General features: G+C 43.2%; 1 protein-coding gene, 1 non-coding gene and 1 pseudogene across 5 annotated transcripts in view; all 3 read left to right on the top strand.

Moving 5' to 3' along the window:
• PHF20 (PHD finger protein 20) overlaps positions 1-23,388 on the top strand; it is a 182,233-nt gene that overhangs the window by 93,521 nt on the left and 65,324 nt on the right. For all 4 annotated transcript variants that reach the window (XM_055266200.2, XM_063633691.1, XM_063633692.1 and 1 more), the window contains 3 exons: positions 1,777-1,890; positions 3,447-3,626; positions 4,141-4,320. In XM_055266200.2, the coding sequence (XP_055122175.1) occupies positions 1,777-1,890; positions 3,447-3,626; positions 4,141-4,320 (474 nt within the window). The remainder of the gene's footprint in view (positions 1-1,776; positions 1,891-3,446; positions 3,627-4,140; positions 4,321-23,388) is intronic.
• On the top strand, positions 11,439-15,560 carry LOC129474676 (HIG1 domain family member 1A, mitochondrial-like; annotated as a pseudogene).
• Positions 19,018-19,160, top strand: LOC129474973 (U4 spliceosomal RNA). The gene has a single exon (XR_008654712.1). It is a non-coding gene; the product is annotated as a U4 spliceosomal RNA (small nuclear RNA).

The following is a 23,388-nucleotide window of genomic DNA, read 5'->3' as shown; positions in this document are numbered from 1 at the left end:
GTTGGGAAGCTGGAACACAGAAAGAGCCTCGGAGTTCAACGATCTTCTCTGGTTTGCTTCCTCATACTTCAGGCCTGTGTCTTGTTGAGCCATTCAACCAACCTGAAGTTCTGTCCCTCTTCTCCTCTTCTCATCTTTCTCCTTTCCCTTCCTCTTTTCCTCCCATTTACTTCTCTTCCTCCCTCTTCCTTTCCTCCTTCCTGTTTTCTCTCCTCCTTTCACCCTTCCTGAGACCCCTTAGCTCTGCCTTCCTGCCCAACTTCCCAGTTTCTTTCTTCTGCCTGCCTTTTTGATTCTCATCTTTTCTGATTTGGGGAGAGCTTCTTAGGTGGTAGGTTTAAAACTAAATAGTAAGTGCCGGGCGTGGTGGCTCACGCCTGTAATCCCAGCACTTTGAGAGGCCAAGGCAGGCGGATCACCTGAGGTCAGGAGTTCGAGACCAGCCTGACCAACATGGAGAAACCCTGTCTCTACTAAAAATACAAAATCAGCCAGGAATGGTGGCGCATGCCTGTAATCCCAGCTACTTGGGAGGCTGAGGCAGGAGAATCACTTGAACCCGGGAGGCAGAGGTTGTGGTGAGCTGAGATCGCACCATTGCAGTCCAGCCTGGGCAACGAGAGCAAAACTCCCTCTCAAAAACATATTAATAGTAAGTACTATGCTGGGCAGGTGGCTCACACCTGTAATCTCAGCACTTTGGGAGGCTGATGCGGGCAGATCACTTGAGGTCAGGAGTTCAAGACCAGCCTGGCCAACATGGTGAAACCCCATCTCTATTAAAAATACAAAAAATAAAAATTTTTTTGCCAGGTGTGGCAGGTGCCTGTAATCCCAGCTATAGGGAAGGCTGAGGCAGGAGAATCGCTTGAACCCGGGAGGCAGAGGTAGCAGTGAGCTGAGATTGCGCCACTGCACTCCAGCCTGGGCAACAGACCCAGACTTCATCTCAAAAAAACAAGCAAGCAAGCAAGCAAACAAACAAAAAACTAAGTAGTAAGTACTCTTCAAAGGCTTAGCATCTGTACTGCTAAATTATGTCAGAGCTGGGTTTGCTGGGGACCAGCAGCCTTGCCTGGAACATTGACTGTTAACTAGCATAGTCTCCCAAGAATTTTTTTAGGATTTTGTTTAAGAAAATACAAATTCTCGGCTGGGTCTCGTGGCTCATGCCTGTAATCCCAGAACTTTGGGAGGATGAGGCAGCTGGATCACTTGAGGTCAGGAATTCGAGACCAGCCTGACCAACATGGGGAAACTGTGACTCTACTAAAATTACAGAAATTAGCCGGGTGTGGTGTCAGGTGACTGTAATCCCACCTACTCTGGAGGCTGAGGCAGGAGAATCGTTTGCACCTGGGAGGTGGAGGTTGCAGTGAGCAGAGATCGCGGCACTGCACTCCAGCTTGGGTGACAGAGCGAGACTCCGTCTCAAAAAAAAAAAAAAAATCCACAAATACTCTTGGACATTTTTCTTGTACCCTCAAAACTAGGCCCAGTGCTAAGATAATTAATGTAGCAAGTAGAGGTTGAAAACTGGAGCTGGATCATAGAAAAGATTCAGGAGGTTAATTGGCAAGGTATCACCATCTCCTGTAAGGAAGTAATTTCTCACTCATTTTACTTTTTTTCTTTTATCTTAAGTAAGAATGCCCTTTTGATGGTCCATTTATAATGCAGTGATTTCTGCATATATATATGTTTTATTTATATATAAAAATGACAGACACTAAGAAATTACGTATCTTTTTTTGTGTGGTTTTATAAACATGGCAGCTGTGGATTCAAACTCTCAAACTTTGCAACCAATAACATTGGAACTGAGAAGAAGGAAAATATCAAAAGGATGTGAAGTCCCATTAAAACGTCCTCGGCTTGACAAAAATTCATGTGAGTCTCCAGTTTGTTTATGTGTGGCTAGAATTTGAAATTGTTTGGGTCAACCTCCTCTATATTCATCCTGTCCCCCATTCCCTGTAGACTCTAATGTTTGTCTCTGGTCACATGAGGTAATGTGAGTTGGATGCAGTTGGATCAGAAGGAGTTTTTGCTAGAAGAAAAATAAATCCCAAAGCACAAACTGTACTAATGTTGGGTTCTGTGGTATCATCTCCATATCCATAAATCACATTTGATTTGGATGCCACTGGAAATTTAATGGCTTAGGAAGGGATGGGTTTCATATGCAGAGTGAAACTTTAAAAATACTACTTATTGGCCTGGCGCAGTGGCTCATGCCTGTAATCCCAGTTTGGGAGGCTGAGGTGGGTGGATCATCTGAGGTCAGGAGTTTGAGACCAGCCTGGCCAACATGGTGAAACCCTGTCTTTATTAAAAATATAAAAATTAGCCGGGTATGGCCAGGCGCGGTAGCTCACACCTGTAACCCCAGCACTTTGGGAGGCTGAGGTGGGCGGATCATGAGGTCAGGAGATTGAGACCATCTTGGCTAACACACTGAAACCCCGTCTCTACTAAAAATATAAAAAATTAGCCAGGCGTTGTGGCAGGTGCCTGTAGTCCCAGCTATACAGGAGGCTGAGGCAGGAGAATGGCGTGAACCCGGGAGGCAGAGCCAGCAGTGAGCCGAGATCGCACCACTGCACTCCAGCCTGGGCGACAGAACGAGACTTTGTCTCAAAAAAAAAAAAAAAAAAGTTAGCCAGGCGTTGTGGCAGGTGCCTGTAGTCCCAGCTATTCAGGAGGTTGAGGCAGGAGAATGGCGTGAACCTGGGAGGCAGATCCAGCAGTGAGCCGAGATCGCACCACTGCACTCCAGCCTGGGCGACAGAGCGAGACTTTGTCTCAAAAAAAAAAAAAAAATTAGCCAGGTGTGGTGGCGGGTGCCTGTAATCCCAACTACTTGGGAGGCTGAGGCAGGAGAATTGTTTGAACTTGGGAGGCAGAGGTTGCAGTGAGCCAAGACTGTGCTACTGCCCTCCAACCTGGGTGATAGAGTGAGACTCTGTCCTACAAAAAATAAAAATACAAAATAAAATACTATTTATTGATTTAAAAAAATACCCTCTGGAGTGAGTTGGCTCAAATGTTTAAATAAATTTAAAATAAAAAAGTATCCTGTTGGCTCCAAAAAGGATTTGTGATAGCTCTAAGTAAGGCTCTTATAAACCTTATTAAGTCGACTTTGGAAGTTAGCACATTTGGGAAGCCCCAAAATAGAACATAGTTGTCAAGATTGGGACATGACCTAGCACATGTTTTCAGACCATGAATCCTTAAAGAGGTGAAATTCTATCCTGGCAGGGACGCTTTGCCCTTACTTAAAACTGTAAACTAGTAAAGGGTATTTCCTTTTATCACTACTCTAACATTCCAGTAGTCTCTCTGTAAAGTCCTTTTAGAGACATCCAGCCCTGAAATCTGTAGTAGCACAGTTATTTCTTTTTGTTGGTCTCTTGACTACAACTCTCTTAATGGTTTAATAGCCCAGGAAAAGTCAAAAAACTACTCGGAAAACACTGACAAAGACTTATCGAGGAGACGTTCCTCCAGGCTGTCCACTAATGGGACCCATGAGATCCTAGATCCTGACTTGGTTGTATCAGATTTGGTTGATACGGATCCTTTGCAAGACACGTTGTCTAGTACCAAGGAATCTGAAGAAGGTGAGTCAGTCTGTTCAGGAATTGTCTTGCCAACCTGGTGCCTATTTAGTGAGAATCAATCTAAATCATTATGTTCTGCCTTCCACAAGTATTAAATTGTCTTGAAATCAAACTATTGAATGTGCTGCAGTGTTTTTATAATGTATTGCTCTTCACTATGATTTATTCAATAGACATACTTTCTGGACGCATTTGTGGTTGGTTTTGCTTATCTACCGTTCAATGTTGGCCTGGAGGTACACTGTTCGAAGAGCCCTGCTTCTCTGTCTCTGCTGCCATCTCATTCGTGCCTTTGTGTTTATACTTCCAGCAATTTCTCCTTTCACTTTAACCTCTTTCTTTGAGAAGCTCACAAGCCAGCCTGTATGTACTGGAACCTCTGAATGTATACTTTTATGTTTTAGATTAATTCCTTCCTCTAAAAAGTCCCTGGCTTTCTTAGACTGTTGTAGGACTTTTGGTTTCAGAATTACATACATGTATATTTCCCCCAAACTTTCTTTTTTTCTTCTAGGTCAGTTGAAGTCTACTTTGGAAGCTGGCCAGGTCTCATCTGCACTGACTTGCCACTCCTTTGGGGATGGATCCAGGGCTGCAGGCTTGGAGTTGAACTGCCCATCAATGGGAGAAAACACGATGAAAACGGAACCGACTTCTCCCCTTGTGGAATTACAAGAGATTTCGACTGTGGAAGGTTCATATTTAGAGTTAAATTAATCCTCTTTTTATTATATACACTTTTGCTTATGCTTTGTGAACTAAAAAAAAAAAAAAAAGACTTTTCTGTTGATGTTTTTCACCTTTTATTAATATTCCCTTATCATTTTAATGTTATGCTCCTTTCACTTCTGATTTTGATAATTTGTGTTTCCTCTCTTAGTATGACTAGGGCTTTATCTATTTTGTTTTCAAAGAACTAACTTTTTACTTCAATTTTCTCTATTGTTTATTTTTTAAAATATAATTGATTTCTGTTTTGATCTTGCTTTCTTCCTTCAACTTTTTCTAGAACTTTACCTAATTGATTTTAGATCTTTCTTCCTTTTTTTTCATTAGCTGGTGAAAAGATCTTTCTTCCTAATAGGAGCATTTAAAGTTATAAATTTCGGCCGGGCACGGTGGCTCACACCTGTAATCCCAGCACTTTGGGAGGCCGAGGCGGTTGGATCACAAGGTCAGGAGGTCGAGACCACGGTGAAACCCCGTCTCTACTAAAAATACAAAAAAAATTAGCCGGGCGCGGTGGCAGGCACCTGTAGTCCCAGCTACTCAGGAGGCTGAGGCAGGAGAATGGCGTGAACCCAGGAGGCAAAGCTTGCAGTGAGACGAGATCGCGCCACTGCACTCTAGCCTGGGCTACAGAGCAAGACTCCGTCTCAAAAAATAAAATAAAATAAAATAAAGTTATAAATTTCTGGCTGGGCGTGATGGCTCATGCCTGTAATCCCAGCACTTTGGGAGGCCGAGGTGGGTGGATCATCTGAGGTCGAGAGTTCGAGACCAGCCTGGCCAGCATGGTGAAACCCCGACTATACTAAAAATACAAAAATTAGTTGGGCATGGTGGCAGGCACCTGTAGTCCCAGCTACTCGGGAAGCTGAGGCAGGAGAATTGCTTGAACCCAGGAGGCAGAGGTTGTGGTGAGCCAAGATCACACCATTGCACTCTAGCCTGGGCAGCAGAGTGAGACTTAGTCTAAAAAATAAATAAATAAATAAATAATGAAATTATACATTTCCTACTGAGAACTGCTTTAGCAGCATCCTACACATTTTGATATGTTGTGTTTCTATTTTTGTTCAATTTAATATATCTTGTGATTTATTTGTTGACCATGGGTTACTTAGAGGTATGTTGTTTTAGTTTGAAGTATTTTATGTTTTTGTAGATACCTTATTGCTATTGATTTCTAATATAGTTTTACTGTGGTCAGAGAACATACTCTGTAGGATTTCAATCTTTTTATATTTGTTGAGGTTTAATTTATGGTCCAGCATATGATCTGTCCTGGTGAATGTTTCATATGTACTTGAAAAGAATGTGTATTTTACCATTGTTGTGTGTTTGTTCTATATCTGTCAGTTAGATCAAGGTAGTTGATGGTGTTTCTCTGATAAATTGATTTTTGTGGGTTTTTTTTCCTTTTGGTCTAGTTCTGTCAATTTCTAAGAGAAGGTTGTTAGGTTGTTAAAATCTCTGTTATTGTGGATTTGTTCATTTCTCCCTTTAATTTTGTCATTTTTGCTTTGTATATTTTGAAGATCTTTTAGATGCATACACATTTATAATTTTTTTTTTTTTTTTTTTTTTTTTTAGACAGAATCTTGCTTTGTCACCCAGGCTGGAGTGCAGTGGCGTGATCTCCACTCACTTCAACCTCTGCCTCCTGGGTTCAAGCAACTCTCATGTCTCAGCCTCCCGAGTAGCTGGGATTACAGGAGTGTGCCACCACGCCCAGCTAATTTTTGTATTTTTAGTAGAGACAGGGTTTCTCTGTGTTGGCCAGGTTGGCCTCGAACTCCTGACCACAGGTGATCTGCCCACCTCGGCCTCCCAAAGTGCTAGGATTACAGGTGTGAGCCACCGTTTCCGGCCTAAATATAATTGTTGATATGGTTGGTTTTTGGTCTAACATTTGGCTGTGTTTTGTCTGTTTTTTTTTTTTCTTTTTTTAAAGACAGAGTCTTGCTCTATCGCCCAGGCTGGAGTACAATGGTGCGATTTCTGCTCACTGCAACGTCTGCCTCCCAGGTTGAAGCGATTCATCTGCCTCAGCCTCCTGAGTAGCTGGGATTATAGGCACCCGCCACCACAATCGGCTAATTTTTGTATTTTTTAGTAGAGACAGGGTTTCACCATGTTGGCCAGGCTGGTTGTCTGTTTATGTTATTTGTGTTTTGTTCTTTTGTTTCTTGTTTTTTAGGTTAACTGATTTTTTAAGAATTTCATTTTAATTCATCTGTTAGCTTCTAGCTGTATTTCTAGCATTTTTAAAGAGGTTACTCTATGGATTATGGTATACATCCTTAACTTTTCACAGTTCACTTAGAGTTAACATTTAACCACTTTATGTAAAAATGTTCCATTAACCTCCCCCATGTTGTAGTTGTCACATGTATTATATCTACATATGCTATAAATTCCTTTTTTAAAAAATTTTTATTTACATATTTTTTTGAGATGGCGTTTCACTCTTGTTGCCCAGGTGGAGTGCAGTGGCACGATCTTGGCTCACTGCAACCTCCGCCCCCGGATTCAAGTGATTCTCCTGCCTCAGCCTCCCAAGTAGCTGGGATTACAGGCATGTGCCACCACGCCTGGCTAAATTGTTTTTGTATTTTTAGTAGAGATGGGGTTTCACCATGTTGGTCAAGCTGGTCTGGAACTCCTGACCTCAAGTGATCTACCTGCCTTGGTCTCCCAAAGTACTGTGATTATAGGCGTGAGCCACCACACCTGGCCTGCTATAAATTTCATAATGTAGTATTATAAGTTTTGCTTTACACAATTATGTATGTTAAAGACAAGGCAAAAAGCGGCAGTCATATTTACACATGCCTATTTCCAATGTTCTTTATTTCTTCGAAGATTTCTTTTTAGCAGGAAGAATTTCCTTCAGATTTTCTTGTAGGTTCCTGATGACAAATTCTTCTGGTTTTTGTTTAAACTTGACTTTTTTTTTTTTTTTTTTTTTTTTTTTTGAGACAGAGTCTCGCTCTGTCGCCCAGGCTGGAGTGCAGTGGCGCGATCTCGGCTCACTGCAAGCTCCGCCTCCTCAGTTCATGCCATTCTCCTGCCTCAGCCTCTCCGAGTAGCTGGGACTACAGGCGCCCGCCACCACGCCTGGCTAATTTTTTGTATTTTTAGTAGAGACGGGGTTTCACCATGGTCTCGATCTCCTGACCTCATGATCCGCCCGCCTTGGCCTCCCAAAGTGCTGGGATTACAAGCATGAGCCACTGCGCCCGGCCTTGACTTTTTTTTTTAAAGATAGAGTCTCACTCTGTTTCCCAGGCTGGAATGCAGTGGCACAATCACAGCTCAGAGCAGTCTGGACCTCCTGGGCTCAAGTGATCCTCCTGTCTCAGTCACTTGAGTAGCTGGGACTACAGGCGTGTGCCACCATGTCCAGCTAATTTTTTTTCTTTTCTCTACTTTTAGTTAAAAAACAAACAAGACTATGTGTCTATAGAATTGCCTACTTTTCATTTGGATAACTTAAAAAAATTTTTTTTGAATAGTTTTTTTTTTTTTCTTGGCCAGATGCTATATAGTTAACATAAATGTGGTAGAGCAGCTGTTTGAAAATAGTGAATCTCAGCACTCTGGGGGGTCGAGACGGGAGGGTCACTTGAGGCCAGGAGTTCAAGACTAGCTATACTGAAGGCCTTGCATCAACATAGTGAGACCCTCTCTCTTCAAAAAATAAAAAAATTAGCCTGGCATGATGGTTCATGCCTGTAGTCCCAGCTACTTGGGAGGCGGAGGTGGGAGGATCACTTGAACCAGGGAGGTCGAGGCTGCCTTGAGCTGTGATTGTACCACTGCCAGCCTGGGTGACAGGAAGACCCTATCTCTTAAAAAAATTTTAAAAATTGGCCAGGCGTGGTGGCTCACGCCTGTAATCCCAGCACTTTCGGATGCCTAGGCGGGCAGATCACTTGAGGTCAGGAATTCGAGACCAACCTGGCCAACATGGTGAAACCCTGTCTCTACTAAAAATACAAAAATTCGCTGGGCGTTGTGGCGCATGCCTGTAGTCCCAGCTACTCTGGAGATTGAGGCAGGAGAATCGCTTAAACCCAGAAGGCAGAGGTTGCAGTGAGCTGAGATTGCACCACTGCACTCCAGCCTGGGTGACAGAGTGAGATTCCATCTCAAAAAAAAAAAAAAAAAAAAAATTAAAAGAGTATTGAAGTATTCTTTCCTGGCTCATCTCTGCTGCTGTTCTCTTAGTCCTCTAACTTAGTCCATAGTGTTGTGTTTCAGCCTCGAGGGCTTGTCAGGGCAAGGGATCTTCCTTTTTTTGCTAATCCTCCTCTCAGTGTCAGGGCTCTTTTCTTCCCAGCCTGCTCTTCTGACATGTGGGGCAAATTACTAAAGTTCATATATAAATAAGGTGGAAATTTAATCTCGGAATTTAGTTGTCTGTCTTGGCAGGGAGAGCTCTAGATGACAGCCACATCCCTTGTGACTCAGCAGACTAAGCTTTTAATTATGTTGTCTTAAGGGTGGTGTTATGTTAGATGTCACTTGAAATTTGTAGTTAGTTGTTCCTACACCACTAGGAAATACGCCATGCATATAAGTGAGGAGGCTAGATTAGAAGCTAACTCCAGTGCCTTTTGTAAAGTTTACATATTTTATGGGGTCTTGGGCTCTACTTTTTCCCAAAATATACACATACATAATTTCTGTCTTGTGTTAGCTAACTTAGTTATGTTTCTGGACTGTGGAGAGGACAGAATCAAGTATAGTAAGGGTGGGACAGGTGAGTCTAGGGGAAAAGGATGATGGTGAGATTTCATGTCGTCTTTTGCATCCTTACAAAGATCTCACAGTAGCCTTTCTAAGGGAATAATTTTGAAACCATTGCAACTGATTGAAGCACTTATCTATTTTCCAAGAGAGTTAATAGTAAGGGTGGAGGTCAAATTACTTTGAGCTTGAGCCAAGAGGAATAAATATAGCATGGAACCCATTACTGTATTTTTTTTTTTCTTTTTGAATGAGGTATTTGCTTTTTGCTTTAGTGACTTAAAAGCCAGAAGAGATGGCCGGGCCTGGTGGCTCATGCCTGTAATCTGTAATCCCAGGACTTTGGGAGGCCAAGGTGGGCAGATCACTTGAGGTCAGGAGTTCGAGACCAGCCTGGGCAACATGGTAAAACCCCATCTCTACCAAAAATACAAAAATTAGCCGGGTATGGTAGCAGGCGCCTGTAATCCTAGCTACTGGGGAGGCTGAGGCAGGATAGTTGCTTGAACCTGGGAGGTGGAGGTTGCAGTGAGCCGAGATTGCGCCACTGCACCCAGCTTAGGTAACAGAGTGAGACTCTATCTCAAAAATAAAAAAATAAAAAAGCCGGAGAAGAATGCAGTTGTGACTGTTATAATTGGGCAAACATTCATTTATGCAGTAAAACAGAAGTTAGTAATTCCCCTAGAAGTTTAGAGGTCTCAGGCTGGGCGTGGTGGCTCACGCCTGTAATTCCAGCACTTTGGGAGGCCAAGGCGGGCAGATCACCTGACATCAGGAGTTAGAGACCAGCCTGGCCAACATGGTGAAACCCCATCTCTACTAAAGATACAAAAATTTGGCTGGGCGCAGTGTCTCACGCCTGTAATTCCAGCACTTTGTGAGGCCGAGGCGGGCGGATCACGAGGTCAGGAGATCAAGACCATCCTGGCTAACACGGTGAAACCCCGTCTCTACTAAAAATACAAAAAAATTAGCTGGGCGTGTTGGCGGGCGCCTGTAGTCCCAGCTACGCAGGAGGCTGAGGCAGGAGAATGGCGTGAACCTGGGAGGCAGAGCTTGCAGTGAGCTGAGATTATGCCACTGCACTCCAGCCTGGGCAACAGAGTGAGACTCCATCTCAAAAAAAAAAAAAAAATACAAAAATTTGCTGGGCATGGTGGTGGGTGCCTGTAATCCCAGATACTTGGGAGGCTGAGGCAGGAGAATTGCTTGAACCTGGGAGGGAGAGGTTGCAGTTTGCTGAGATTGTGCCACTGCTCTCCAGCCTGAGAGACAGTGAGACTCCATCTCAAAAAAAAAAAAAAAAAAAAAAGAATTTTAGAGGTCATATTATTCTCTGAAAATGGGCTGCTGCAAATATTTAGCAACTGCCTAGTAAGTGCCAATGCCAGACCCTATTCCTTTCTTTTATTTTTATTTTTATTTTTTATTTTTGAGTCAGTCTCACTCTATTGCCCAGGCTGGAGTGCAGTGGTGTGATTTCGGCTCTCTGCAACCTCTGCCTCCCAGGTTCAAGCGATTCTCCTGCCTCAGCCTCCTACTTTCTTTTTTTTTTTTGAAGGCGGAGTCTCACTCTTTCACCCGTGCTGTAGTACAGTGGTATGATCTTAGGTCACTGCAGCCTCTAACTCCTGGTCTCAAGTGATCTCCTGCTTCAGCCTCAGACCCTATTCTAAGCTGTCTCATTGGTTGATACTCTACAAGAAGCACAGAATAAACAAGAGAGAAAAACAAATAGAAGTACAGGTCCGTTCAGTTAAGTTCTTTTTACTAAATACCTGGTAGAAGTGGGACACTTTGCCACAGGATGCAGATCAGTGATTCTAACCCATGATATCTTGCTGTGTTTGTTGTTAGTTATAAAATGAATGAATTGTCACTGAAGTATCAAAAATTAACAAATGATTTACTTGTAAATTAACTAGTTAAGATTTAGCATGATGTCTGTAATAGTTTTTGCAAATTATTTACTTTTAAATTAACCAGTTAAGATTTAGTGTAATGCCTATAGTATTTTAGCTTTAATGAATTTGTGTTCTCTATGGTTTCTTGAGCAGGAGAGTCATAGATCTACAGCCATTTTAGTTTAGGAAGTTGTGTGTGTCTGTGGTTTTTCATATCATCAAGTATGTATTGTGATGGAAAACTGATAGAGAATTCATTATTCTGGGGGTTAGAGAGATGAATGCGACATCTGTTCTAGGCCCTTCCAGGTCTTTCTGTCCAGACGAATGGATGAGACTTCAGATACCTATGATACAAGAAAGTAAGATGATGTTATGACAAACTTAGAATAAAACTATGAGAATAGAGAGAAGAATGACAGTGATAATGTGTGCCTGCTACATAGAAATTGATCTCTTCAGATTGGCGTGTGCGAGGTTTTCTTGCTCTAGGGAGATTCTTTAAGCAATCACTATGTCGTCGAACACAGATGTTTCCCTTTCTGAATTCATGTGATGAAGATCAGGGATCCAAACTTATTCAAAAAGCTAAAGAGGCACCATTCGTACTTGTTGGAATAGAAGGTTTTGCAGCAATTGTTGCATATGGATTATACAAATTGAAGAGCAGGGGAAATACTAAAATGTCCCTTCATCTGATCTACATGCGTGTGTCAGACCAAGGCTTTGTTGTAGGAGCAATGACTGTTGTTATATCATGTATGGAGAATTCTGGGCGAAACCTAAGCCTTAGAAGAAGAGATGCTGTCTTGGTCTTGTAGGAGGAGCTTGCTTTAGTTAGATGTCTCATTATTGAAGTTACGTATTATTGTTGAAAATAAACTAATTTGTATGGGTTTAGATGGTAACACGGCATTTTGAATATTGGCTTCCTTTCTTGCAGGCTTGATCTGCCTGTTGACCGAATTACTAGTGACTAGTTTACTAACTAGGTCATTCAAGGAAGTCAAGTTAACTTAAAAGAAACATGTCACCTTAATGCACTTGATGGTGTTGAATGTCCACCTTCTTAAACTGTTAAGATGAACTTAGTTCTAAAGAAGATAACAGGCCAACCCTGAAGTACTCCCAGTTTGCTGCAGAATCTCACATATTTTGGATGTTATAGAAGAGTCCTATTTGTCCCAGTTAATTTAACTTTTTTTCTGCCTGTTTTGTGGACTGGCTGGCTCTTTTAGAACTCTGTCCAAAAAGTGCATGGAATATAACTTGTCAAGCTTCCCACAACTGAAATATATATATGTGCGTGTATTTAAACCAAATCTAGAAAACTTACGATACAGCTGCATAATAGTAGTATTTATTAAAGAATCACAATTGTAAACATGAGAATAACTTATGGATTCTAGTTTAGTTCTTTAGTAATTGCAAATTATATTTTTGCTGTTGTTAGAATAATTTTTAAATGTCATCTTGAAATAGAAATATGTATTTTAAGCACTCATGCAAAGGTAAATGAACACTGTTTAAATGTGTGCATTGCTTATTTTTTCTGTAAGAATTGTAAACATTAAACTGAACAAATTACCTATAATAGTTTTGATTAATGTCTTAAGAGCAAGCTGGTTTGTCCAGACAGTATACCCAAACTTTTATATACCATTGAATGTTATTACACTTGTGAAATTCTCTTGTCTAACCTGAATTTACATTCCATGGTGGTAACATGGTATATGTATTGTTACTAAAGTAAGTGACCCATGTCAAAAAAAAAAAAAAAAGAAATTGACCTCTTCAAGACCGGCCTGGGCAACATGGTGAAACCCCATCTCTCCAAAAAAAAAAAAAAAAAAAACCCTCCAAAACAAAACAAAATAAAACCCCAAAAACCAAATTAGGTGGGTGTGGTAGCATGTGCTTGTAATCCCAGCTACTTGTGAGGCTGAGGTGGGAGAATCAATTGAGCCCAGGAGGTCAAAGCTATAATAAGCCATGATCATGGCAACACTGTGCTCCAGAGCTGTGACAGAGTGAGACCCTGTGAAAGAAGGAACGAAAGAGAGAAAGAGAAAGAAGAGAGAGAGAGAAAGGAATTAATTGACTTCAGCTCACTTACTGAGCCTTTACCATATGCCTAGGACTGCTAACTGTTGCGTATGCAAAGATGAGTGGGCACTCCTGGTCTTAGTGTTCATTAACTGCTATTTGGATTTGCTATTTGCCTCTTGGGGAGAGGTGATACTTAGGTTGGTGCTTTAGGGGCAGGGATGGAAGAAGGTGGTACTTGCACAGGACCCTGAAGGATGGGCAGCAGTTAGGCATTTGAAAATGGAGGCAAAGCAGCTAGCACAGTGTGACCACAGGGCAATTTCTGAGACTGTCAGGTATGTGTTTTGACTTAATTGCAGACTTCCTGAAGTGGGTTAAGGTGGGGTAAGTTGCTGCCAAACTGAGGTTGGTTGCTTTGAGGAATTTACTGAGAAACTGAAAAATGCTTCATTTTCAGGATAGGGAGATAGCCTGTGTTGGCAGGATTGCTTTCCTTCCATTTAGCTATTTTGTGGCCATAAGGTATTTTTTCTGCATATATTTTAAAGAAGTTTTTATTTTGAAATAATTTGTTATTAAAAATGTTGTTAAAAATGGTACAAAGAATATACCTTTAACCAAATTCCCCAATTGCTAGCAATTTACCATATTTACTTTATTATTCTATTTTTTAAAGTACTTTTTCTAGCTGGGATGCGGTGGCTCATGCCTGTAATTCCAGCACTTTGGGAGACTGAAGCGGGCAGATCACTTGAGGTCAGGAGTTCGAGACCAGCCTGGCCAACATAGTGAAACCCTGTCTCTACAAAAATAAAAAAATTAGTCGGGCATGATGGCACATGCTTGTAGTCCTAGCTACTAGAGAAGCTGAGGCAGGAGAATCTCTTGAACTCGGGAGGCAGAGATTGCAGTGAGCCAAGATCGTGCCACTGTACTACAGCCCAGATGACAGAGCGAGACTCTGTCTCAAAGAAAACAAAAATTTTAAATTTTTTTTAGAAAGTACTTTTTCTGAATTGTTTAAAAATAAGTTCCAGACCTTTATCTCTAAATTTTTTTTTTTTTTGAGATGGAGTTTCTCGCTCTTGTTACCCAGGCTGGAGTGTAGTGGTGCGATTTCTGCTCACTGCAACCTCCGCCTCCTGGGTTTAAGAGATTCTCCTGCCTCAGCCTCCCAAGTAGCTTGGATTACAGGCACATGCTACCATGCCCGACTAATTTTTGTATTTTTAGTAGAGGCTGGGTTTCACCATGTTGGCCAGGCTAGTTTTGAACTCCTGACCTCAGGTGATCCACCCGCCTTGGCCTCACAAAGTGCTGGGATTATAGGCATGAGCCACCGCACCCGGCCTCCTAAGTACTTTTTAGAAAATCCCATATTTAATTAGCCGGGCGTGGTGGTGTGCGCCTGTAATCCCAGCTACTCGGGAGGCTGAGGTGGGCGAATTGCTTGAACCCAGGAGGCGGAGGTTGCAGTGAGCCGAGATAGCATCACTGCACTCCAGCCTGGGCGACAGAGCAAGACTCTGTCTGAAAAAAAAAAAAAGAAAAGAAAAAGAAAAAAAATTCCGTATTTCCTAAAGACAAGGACATTCTTTTACATTACCACAATATAATTTTCAAAATTGGGACCTTCTTCAGACTTTATCAGTCTGTGCCTTTCACCCCATTTATGGCAACCATCTTGTCTTTATTCTGTATACTTTTTTTGGGCAATTGAAAAAATATTCATAAATTTGAAAAGAACTCCAGAAATATACAAGGATAATTCAACTAACATTCTTGTCTCCCATAGTCCCATGGCCCACTACTGTTAGTATTTGGTCATGTGGGCCTCAGGGCCATACACTGGCCTGCAGGGCCCAGCTTCTTCTGGCCACCTGTTACCTCACCTTCCTGTTGATTCTGCTGCAGCCACATGGCCTCCTTGCTATCCTGCAGGCATAACTTATGGATTCTAGTTGAGTTCTTTAGTAATTGCAAATTATATTTTTGCTGCTGTTATATTAGAATAATTTTTAAATGTCATCTTGGGCCGGGCGCAGTGGCTCACGCTTGTAATCCCAGCACTTTGGGAGGCTGAGGCGGGTGGATCACGAGGTCAGGAGATTGAGACCACGGTGAAACCCCGTCTTTACTAAAAATACAAAAGAAAATTAGCCGAGCGTGGTGGCGGGCGTCTGTAGTCCCAGCTACTCGGAGAGGCTGAGGCAGGAGAATGGCGTGAACCTGGGAGGCAGAGCTTGCAGTGAGCTGAGATTGCGCCACTGCACTCCAGCCTGGGCGACAGAGCGAGACTCCGTCTCAAAAAAAAAAAAAAAAAAAATGTCATCTTGAAATAGAAATATGTATTTTAAGCACTCATGCAAAGGTAAATGAACACTGTTTAAATATGTGCATTGCTTATTTTTTCCATAAGAATTGTAAACATTAAACTGAACAAATTACCCATAATGGTTTTGATTAATGACTTAAGAGCAAGCTGGTTTGGCCAGACAGTATACCCAAACTTTTATTTATTTATTTATTTATTTTTTTATTTTATTTTTTTTTTTTTGAGACGGAGTCTCGCTCTATCGCCCAGGCTGGAGTGCAATGGCGCAATCTCGGCTCACTGCAAGCTCCGCCTCCCGGGTTCACGCCATTCTCCTGCCTCAGCCTCTCCAAGTAGCTGGGACTACAGGCGCCCGCCACCACGCCCGGCTAATTTTTTGTATTTTTAGTAGAGACGGGGTTTCACCGTGGTCTTGATCTCCTGACCTCGTGATCCGCCCGCCTCGGCCTCCCAAAGTGCTGGGATTACAAGCGTGAGCCACCGCGCCCGGCCCCAAACTTTTATATACCATAGAATGTTAATACACTTGTGAAATTCTCTTGTCTAACCTGAATTTACATTCCATGGTGGTAACATGGTATATGTATTGTTACACTCCTACCTCTGGGCCTTGTTCAAGCATACTTTTATTGAGTACTTTTTATCCCCAGCCAGAGCAAGTAGAGCCATTGGGAAACATATCAGTAATGTGATGGGTAATATTTATTTATGTATTCATTCATTTATTTGTTTGAGAAGGGTGTTGCTCTGTCGTCCAGGCTGGAGTGTAATGGCATGATCATAGCTCACTGCAGCCTTGACCTCCTGGGCTTAAGCCATCTTTCCACCTCAGCCTGCTGAGTAGCTAGGACTACAGACATGTGGCACCAAGCCTGGCTAATTTTTAAATTTTTTGTGGAGACGGGGCCTAGATATATTGCCCATGCTAGTCTTGAACTCTGGGCCCCCGCCTTGGCCTCCCAAAGTGGTGGTATTGGAGGTGTGAGTCACCATGCCCAGCCCTATCTTCTTTCACAATTACATATAATTAGGCCAGGCACAGTGGCTCAAGTCTGTAATCCCAGCACTTTGGGAGGCCAAGGCAGGCAGATCACCTGAGGTCAGGAGTTGGAGACCAGCCTGGACAACATGGCGAAACCCTGTTTCTACTAAAAATACAAAAGTTTAGCCAGGTGCGGTGGTGTGTGCCTGTAGTCCCAGCTACTCAGGAGGATGAGAGAGGAGAATTGCTTGAGCGTGGGAGGCGGAGGTTGCAGTGAGCTGAGATCACGTTATTGCACTTCAGCCTGGGTGACAGAACGACACTCTGTCTCAAAAAAAAAAAAAAAAAAAAAAAAAAGAAGAAGAAAAAAAGAAAAAGAATATAATTAGCTAGGCATTGTGGCACACACCTGTAGTCCCAGCTACTTGGGAGGCTGACATGGGAGGATGCTCTAAGCCCAGGCATTCGGTGTTGCAGTGAGCTATGATCCTACCACTGCACTCCAGTCTTGACAACAGAGTGAGACCCTGTCTCTGGAAAAACAAAAACAAAAACAATTACGTATAATTTATTTTATTGTATGGATGTTCCATAATTTATTTACCTAGCCCCTGCTGAAAGATATTTAAGTTCTTTCTAACTTTTCCCTATTAATTCTCCCTGTTTTACAGACAAAAAGCCTAATATTTGGCATGAAGGAGTGACTTAGCTAGAGTGGCACACTTCCTAATGGTTGGTATTGTAGAGGTTGGTAAAATTAAATTAAATTTTTGTTTGAGACAGGGTCTCACTCTGTCATCCAGGCTGGAATGCAGTGGCGCTGTCACGGCTCACTGCAGTGTTGACTTCCAGAGCTTCAGTGATCCTCCCACTGTTCAGCCTCCTAAATCATTGGGACCACAGGCACTCGCCATCACTCCTGGCTAATTTTTGTATTTTTTGTAGAGACAGGGTTTTGCCATTTTTCCCAGGCTAGTCTCGAACTCCTGAGCTCAAGCAATCCACTTGCCTTGGCTTCCCAAAGTGCTGGAATTACAGGTGTGAGCCAGTGTGTCTGGCCCAGAGTCTGTAACTGTTGTTTTCCTGCTGAGTGCCTAGTTCCATCTGGTAAGATGCTGGGTGCTATATAAATCAAGTGAAATGAACAGAGTCCCTGCCTTTAGGGGCATTGCACAGTATGTGATGGAAACTTCTGCTCTCGGGGCACTCATTAAAGCAGTGTGTACACTCAGAGTAACAGGCTTAGTAGGGTGGCTAGGTTTGGAGGGTAGTGTGTGGTACAAGTGATGTCAGTACTCCAGGACTGGGTGGTGCCTTTTGAATTCTTTGAGTTGTGGAAAATGTCTTGATCTGGAAACTGAATGGTGTGTCTGGTGTTTCTTTGGAAACATAGGTTTAGTGGTTCGTGAGTACAGGACGATCCAGAAAGATTGCTGGGGGAAAGGGAGGTTGTTGGAGAACTCATTCACCAGGAATGTGTTACGTAAGTAAGCAGGAAATAGGGCGGGACCATGACCATCTTCAGAAGCATCCAGCCAGGCCCCTGGAATATGGGATGCTGCGTTAGTCACTGTTTAGTGATTGCTTTCCTGAGCTGGTGCCATAGTCTTGGCATTTTTAAACCGAGATGGAGTCACAATCGAGAAATTGGTGTGAAGGAGGCTCATGGGCAGCAGGAGGAGGAGGAGCTGGGAGGGCAACACATCTAGTCTAGAGCTAGCTGTTCCAACCTAACTCTGGCATTTGGGGCAGCTCTGCCACCTTGTGGAATGAGTGCTCAGTGATTTTTGTGGGGGCTTAGTGCAGAGATCTGCATTCTAGGGGCTAGCCTTGAAATGTTCACCAGGACTGTATGTTGGTGTGGTTCTTTTCCTTCCACTTAAATATTTTTGGCTTCAAAGTATTTTTCCTACGTATGTAGATGCATATTTTTTCCTGAATATATTTTTAGGAAGTTTTTATTTGGAAATAATTTAGATTTATACATCTATGTAGCATGGGTTAAAAAAATGACAAAAAGGCCAGGCGCGGTGGCTCACGCTTGTAATCCCAGCGCTTTGGGAGGCCGAGGCGGGCGGATCACGAGGTCAGCCAAGTTTCAGAAAACAATTTACAAACTTTTTTTTAGTATAAACATAGTGTATGCTTACTAAAAAAGGAAAAGTATAAAACATTACTCAAGTATATATAGAAAATGAGTGGGCTACTGATCCCACTCTATATTATCTATTGCTGTGTGACAGTATTACCACAAATATAGTAGCTGAAACAACACATTTGTTTTCTCAGTTTCTGTGGGTGAGGAGTTCAAGCATAGCTTAGCCAGGTCCTCTGCAAGCTTACAATCCAAGGGTTGGCTCAGGCTGTGTTCTCATCTGAGCACTCTACTTGGGAGGGTTCCAGGCTTACCTGATGGGTGGCGGCATTCAGTCCTTGTAGACTGTCAGACTGAGGGCCTTGGTTTTTGCTGGTGTACTCAGTTCCTTGCCTCACATACAGTAGCTCACAATGTAGCAGCTTGTTTCACTAAGACAGCAAGGAAGAGTGTTTCCTAGGAAGACAGACACTGTAGTCTTACCTAATACAATCATGAAAGTGACATACTGTCTCCTTTGCCATATTCTGTTAGAGACAGGTTACAGCTTTGCCCAGTGGCAGTATCCTAGCCAATGAGGTTTATCCGAGGCATGATTATTAAAATAATTGAAAACTTTTCCCAATACACCACGGTGACAACTTGCAACATAGGCTGGCAATGGCAATTTTTGACATCTCTACAGAGACTGGATAAAAAAAAAAAAAAAAAGAAGAAGTTACAGGTTCTGCCCTCACTCAAGAGGAAGAGAGTATATCAGGGCATGAATACCAGGAGGCAGGGATTATTAGGAAACATTTTAGGGTTTAACTCCACACCCTCCCCCGAAAATAGACAAAGAAAACACTGCTTAGGGTTACCTTTTTTTGTTTGTTTCTTTCTTTCTTTCTTTCTTTTTTTTTTTTAATTGAGACAGAGTTTCGCTCTTGTTGCCCAGGCTGGAGTGTAATGGCGCGATCTCGGCTCACTGCAACCTCTGCCTCCCTGGTTCAAGCAATCCTCCTGCTTCAGCCTCCTGAGTAGCTGGGATTATAGGCTTGCACCACCATGCCTGGCTAATTTTGTATTTTTTAGTAGAGATGGGGTTTCTCCATGTTGGTCAGGCTGGTCTCCAACTCCCGACCTCAGGTGATCCACCCACCTTGACCTCCCAAAGTGTTGGGATTACAGGTGTGAGCCACCACACCCGGCCTAGGGTTACCGTTATTAAAAGCAAAATTTGTGGACCGTTTTTCTCTGCACATACCAAAGTATAGTAGTAATTTAGGAGCAACAAGAGCAAAGGGTGACTCTTGAGATTTTTAGCCTGCATGCCCAGGAGAGAGCTCTGTGCTTTTTCTTGATTCCTCCAAACAATAATTTGTTAAACAGGAGAGAGAGGACAGAGCAGGTAAATGATAATACCAGTAACTACTTGGAAATAGTGATTTTCATACTGCTTTTAAAAGAGGAATAAACTGGTTTCAGTAGATGACCTTATCCCAAGAGTAATTGAGTTCCCTCTCACTTTTGAACCAGTACCTTTTAGGATTTAATTTACAATATTTTCTTCTGGGCATGGTGTCTCATGCCCGTAATCCCAGCACTCTGGGAGGCTGAGGCAGGAGGATCACTTGAGCCAAGAAGTTGGAGATCAGCCCTGGGCAACATAGGGAGACCCTCATCTCTCTCTTTTTTTTTTTTAATAATAATTTACAGGCCGGGCGCAGTGGCTTACGCTTGTAATCCCAGCACTTTGGGAGGCCGAGGCGGGTGGATCACGAGGTCAGGAGATTGAGACCACAGTGAAACCCCGTCTCTACTAAAAATACAAAAAAAATTAGCCGGGCGTGGTGGCGGGCGCCTGTAGTCCCAGCTACTCGGAGAGGCTGAGGCAGGAGAATGGCGTGAACCCGGGAGGCGGAGCTTGCAGTGAGCCGAGATTGCGCCACTGCACTCCAGCCTGGGCAACAGAGCAAGACTCCGTCTCAAAAAAAAAAAAAAATAATAATAATAATAATAATAATAATTTACATGTCTTCTGCCCTCTGTCTCTGAGTAACTGCTCTCATGTTGACAAGAACCATATTAGTATGCTAAGAGTGGATGATGTCACTTACTGGTGTCACCAGCTGCTGCCATGTATGTTCTAAATGAACTGTCCTCTCATAGGGGAATACACACCTGTGTGTGAGACTGGGATTTATGTAGACTCTGGCCCAGCAGGCCCATTTGACAACCAGTGGCGCTCTTAGTTTCTTTTTTTGTTTTGTTTTGTTTTGTTTGAAATGGAGTCTCGCTGTGTCACCTAGGCTGGAGTGCACTGGCATAATCTTGGCTCACTGCAACCTCTGCCTCTGGGCTCAAGCGATTCTCCTGCCTCAGCCTCCCGAGTAGCTGGGATTATAGGTGCACCCCACCACACCCAGCTAACTTTTGTATTTTTAGTAGAGACGGGGTTTTGCCATGGTAGCCAGGCTAGTCTTGAACTCCTGACCTTGTGATCTGCCCACCTTGTCCTCCCAAAGTGCTGAGATTATAGGCATGAGCCACCGTGCCCGGCCCTATATATAATTTTCTATTTTGCTCATAATATTTTGAGTTTATTTTTTATTTTTATTTTTATTTTGAGACAGAGTCTCACTCTGTCACCCAGGCTGGAGTGCAGTGGCACAATCTCAGCTCACTGCAACCTCCACCTCCTGGGTTCAAGCAATTTTCGTGCCTCAGCCTCCCGAGTAGCTGGGACAACAGGCACACGCCACCACGCCCAGATAAATTTTTGGATTTTTAGTAGAGATAGAGTTTCACCATCTTGGCCAGGCTGGTCTTCAACTCCTGACCTCAAGTGATCTGCCTGCCTCAGCCTCCTAGAGTGCTGAGATTACACGCATGAGCCACTGTGCTTGGCCATATTTTGAGTTTTATTTTGCATAGTTATACCATGCATATTCTGTTTCTTAATTTATTTATTTATTATCATTTTAAAATTATTTTTGAGACAGGGTCTCACTCTGTTGCTTAGGCTGGCGTCTCAGTGGTACAATCTCAGCTCACTGCAACCTCCGTCCCCAGGTTCAAGTGATTCTCCCACCTTAGCCTCCCGAGTAGCTGGGACTACATGCACCACCATGCCTGGCTAATTTTTATATTTTTTGGTAGAGACAGGGTTTCCTCATGTTGTCCAGGCTGGTCTTGAACTCCTGACCTCAAGTGATCCACCCACCTTGGCCTCCCAAAGTGCTGGGATTACAGGCATGAGCCACCACCCCCGGCCCTATTTATTTATTTTTGAGACAGTTCTCTCTCACTCTGTTGCCCAAGCTGGAGTACAGTGGTAGGATCACAGCTCACTGCTGCATCGACCTCCTGGGTTCAGCCGATCCTCCTGCCTCAGTCTCCTGAGTGGCTGAAACTATGGGTGCATGCCACCACACCCATCTACTTTTTGTATTTTTTCGTAGAGATGGGGTCTCACTGTGTTGCTCAGGCTGGTCTTGAACTCCTGGGCTCAAGTTATCCACCCACCTTGGCCTCCCAAAGTGCTGGAATTACAGGTGCGAGCCACTACGCCTGGCCTATTTTAAAATGTAGAATTTTTTTTTTTTTTTTTGAGACGGAGTCTCGCTCTGTCGCCCAGGCTGGAGTGCAGTGGCGCAATCTCGGCTCACTGTAAGCTCCGCCTCCCAGGTTCACGCCATTCTCCTGCCTCAGCCTCTCCGAGTAGCTGGGACTACAGGCGCCCGCCACCACGCCCGGCTAATTTTTTTATTTTTGTATTTTTAGTAGAGACGGGGTTTCACCGTGGTCTTGATCTCCTGACCTTGTGATCCGCCCGCCTCGGCCTCCCAAAGTGCTGGGATTACAAGTGTGAGCCACTGCGCCCAGCCTAAAATGTAGAATATTTTTGCTGAATACATAATTTTAATGTTCCTATTGTGATTTTATTAATTACCACTAGTCCTTCATTGTTTGATTAATAAAGGAAGGCAATTAGATGTTAGAATTTTGCAGATTGTACCAGTGACACATGGTCCCTTGGCTAGAATTATGCATAACTTTGATTGTTTTGAGCAAACAACTGTGAGGTCAGTGACAACAATAATGACAAATAATATTCAAGTAACCTCTTGCTGTTAATACTGGGTTTTGTGGCCAGGCGCAGTGGCTCACGCCTTGTAATCCCAACACTTCAGGAAGCCAAAGTGGGCAGATCACCTGAGGTCAGGAGTTCGAGACCAGCCAGGCCAACAGGGTGAAACCCCATCTCTACTAAAAATACAAATTAATTACCTGGGCATGGTGGCACACGCCTCTAATCCTAGCTAATCGGGAGGCTGAGGTAGGAGAATCGCTTGAACCTGGGAGGTGGAGGTTGCAGTGACCCGAGATCGCTCCACTGCATTTCAGCCTGGGTGAGAGAGTAAGACTCTGTCCCAAAAACAAAACAAACAACAATAAAACAAAACAAAACAAAACTGGGTTTTGTCTTTAACTGCCTCATGGAAACATATAGGAGAGTTGTGAAATAAGTATTCTTATTCCATTTAACAATGAGGAAACAGTCTTGGAGAGGCTAGCTCCCATGTTTGATGTGACAGTACACTAACATAAGTAAGAGAAGTAAAGAATGCAGCACATTCCAGGCCAGATACAGTGGCTCATGCCTGTAATCCCAGCACTTTGGGAGGCCAAGGTGGGTGGATCACCTGCAGTCAGGAGTTTGAGACCAGCCTGTCGTAAATGACGAAACCTGGTCTGTACTAAAAATACAAAAATTAGCCGGGCGTGATGGTGGGTGCCTGTAATCCCAGCTACTTGGAGGCTGAGGCAGAAGAATCGCTTGAACCTGGGAGGCGGAGGTTGCAGTGAGCTGAGATCACGCCACTGCACTCCAGCCTGGGCCACAGAGAGAGACTCTGTGTCAAAAAAAAAAA

This window comes from Symphalangus syndactylus, chromosome 24 (assembly GCF_028878055.3).
Source record: "Symphalangus syndactylus isolate Jambi chromosome 24, NHGRI_mSymSyn1-v2.1_pri, whole genome shotgun sequence".
Taxonomy (NCBI): Eukaryota; Metazoa; Chordata; class Mammalia; order Primates; family Hylobatidae; genus Symphalangus; species Symphalangus syndactylus.
Note: the sequence above shows the minus strand (reverse complement) of the source record. Positions and strands in the feature narration are given on the sequence as shown.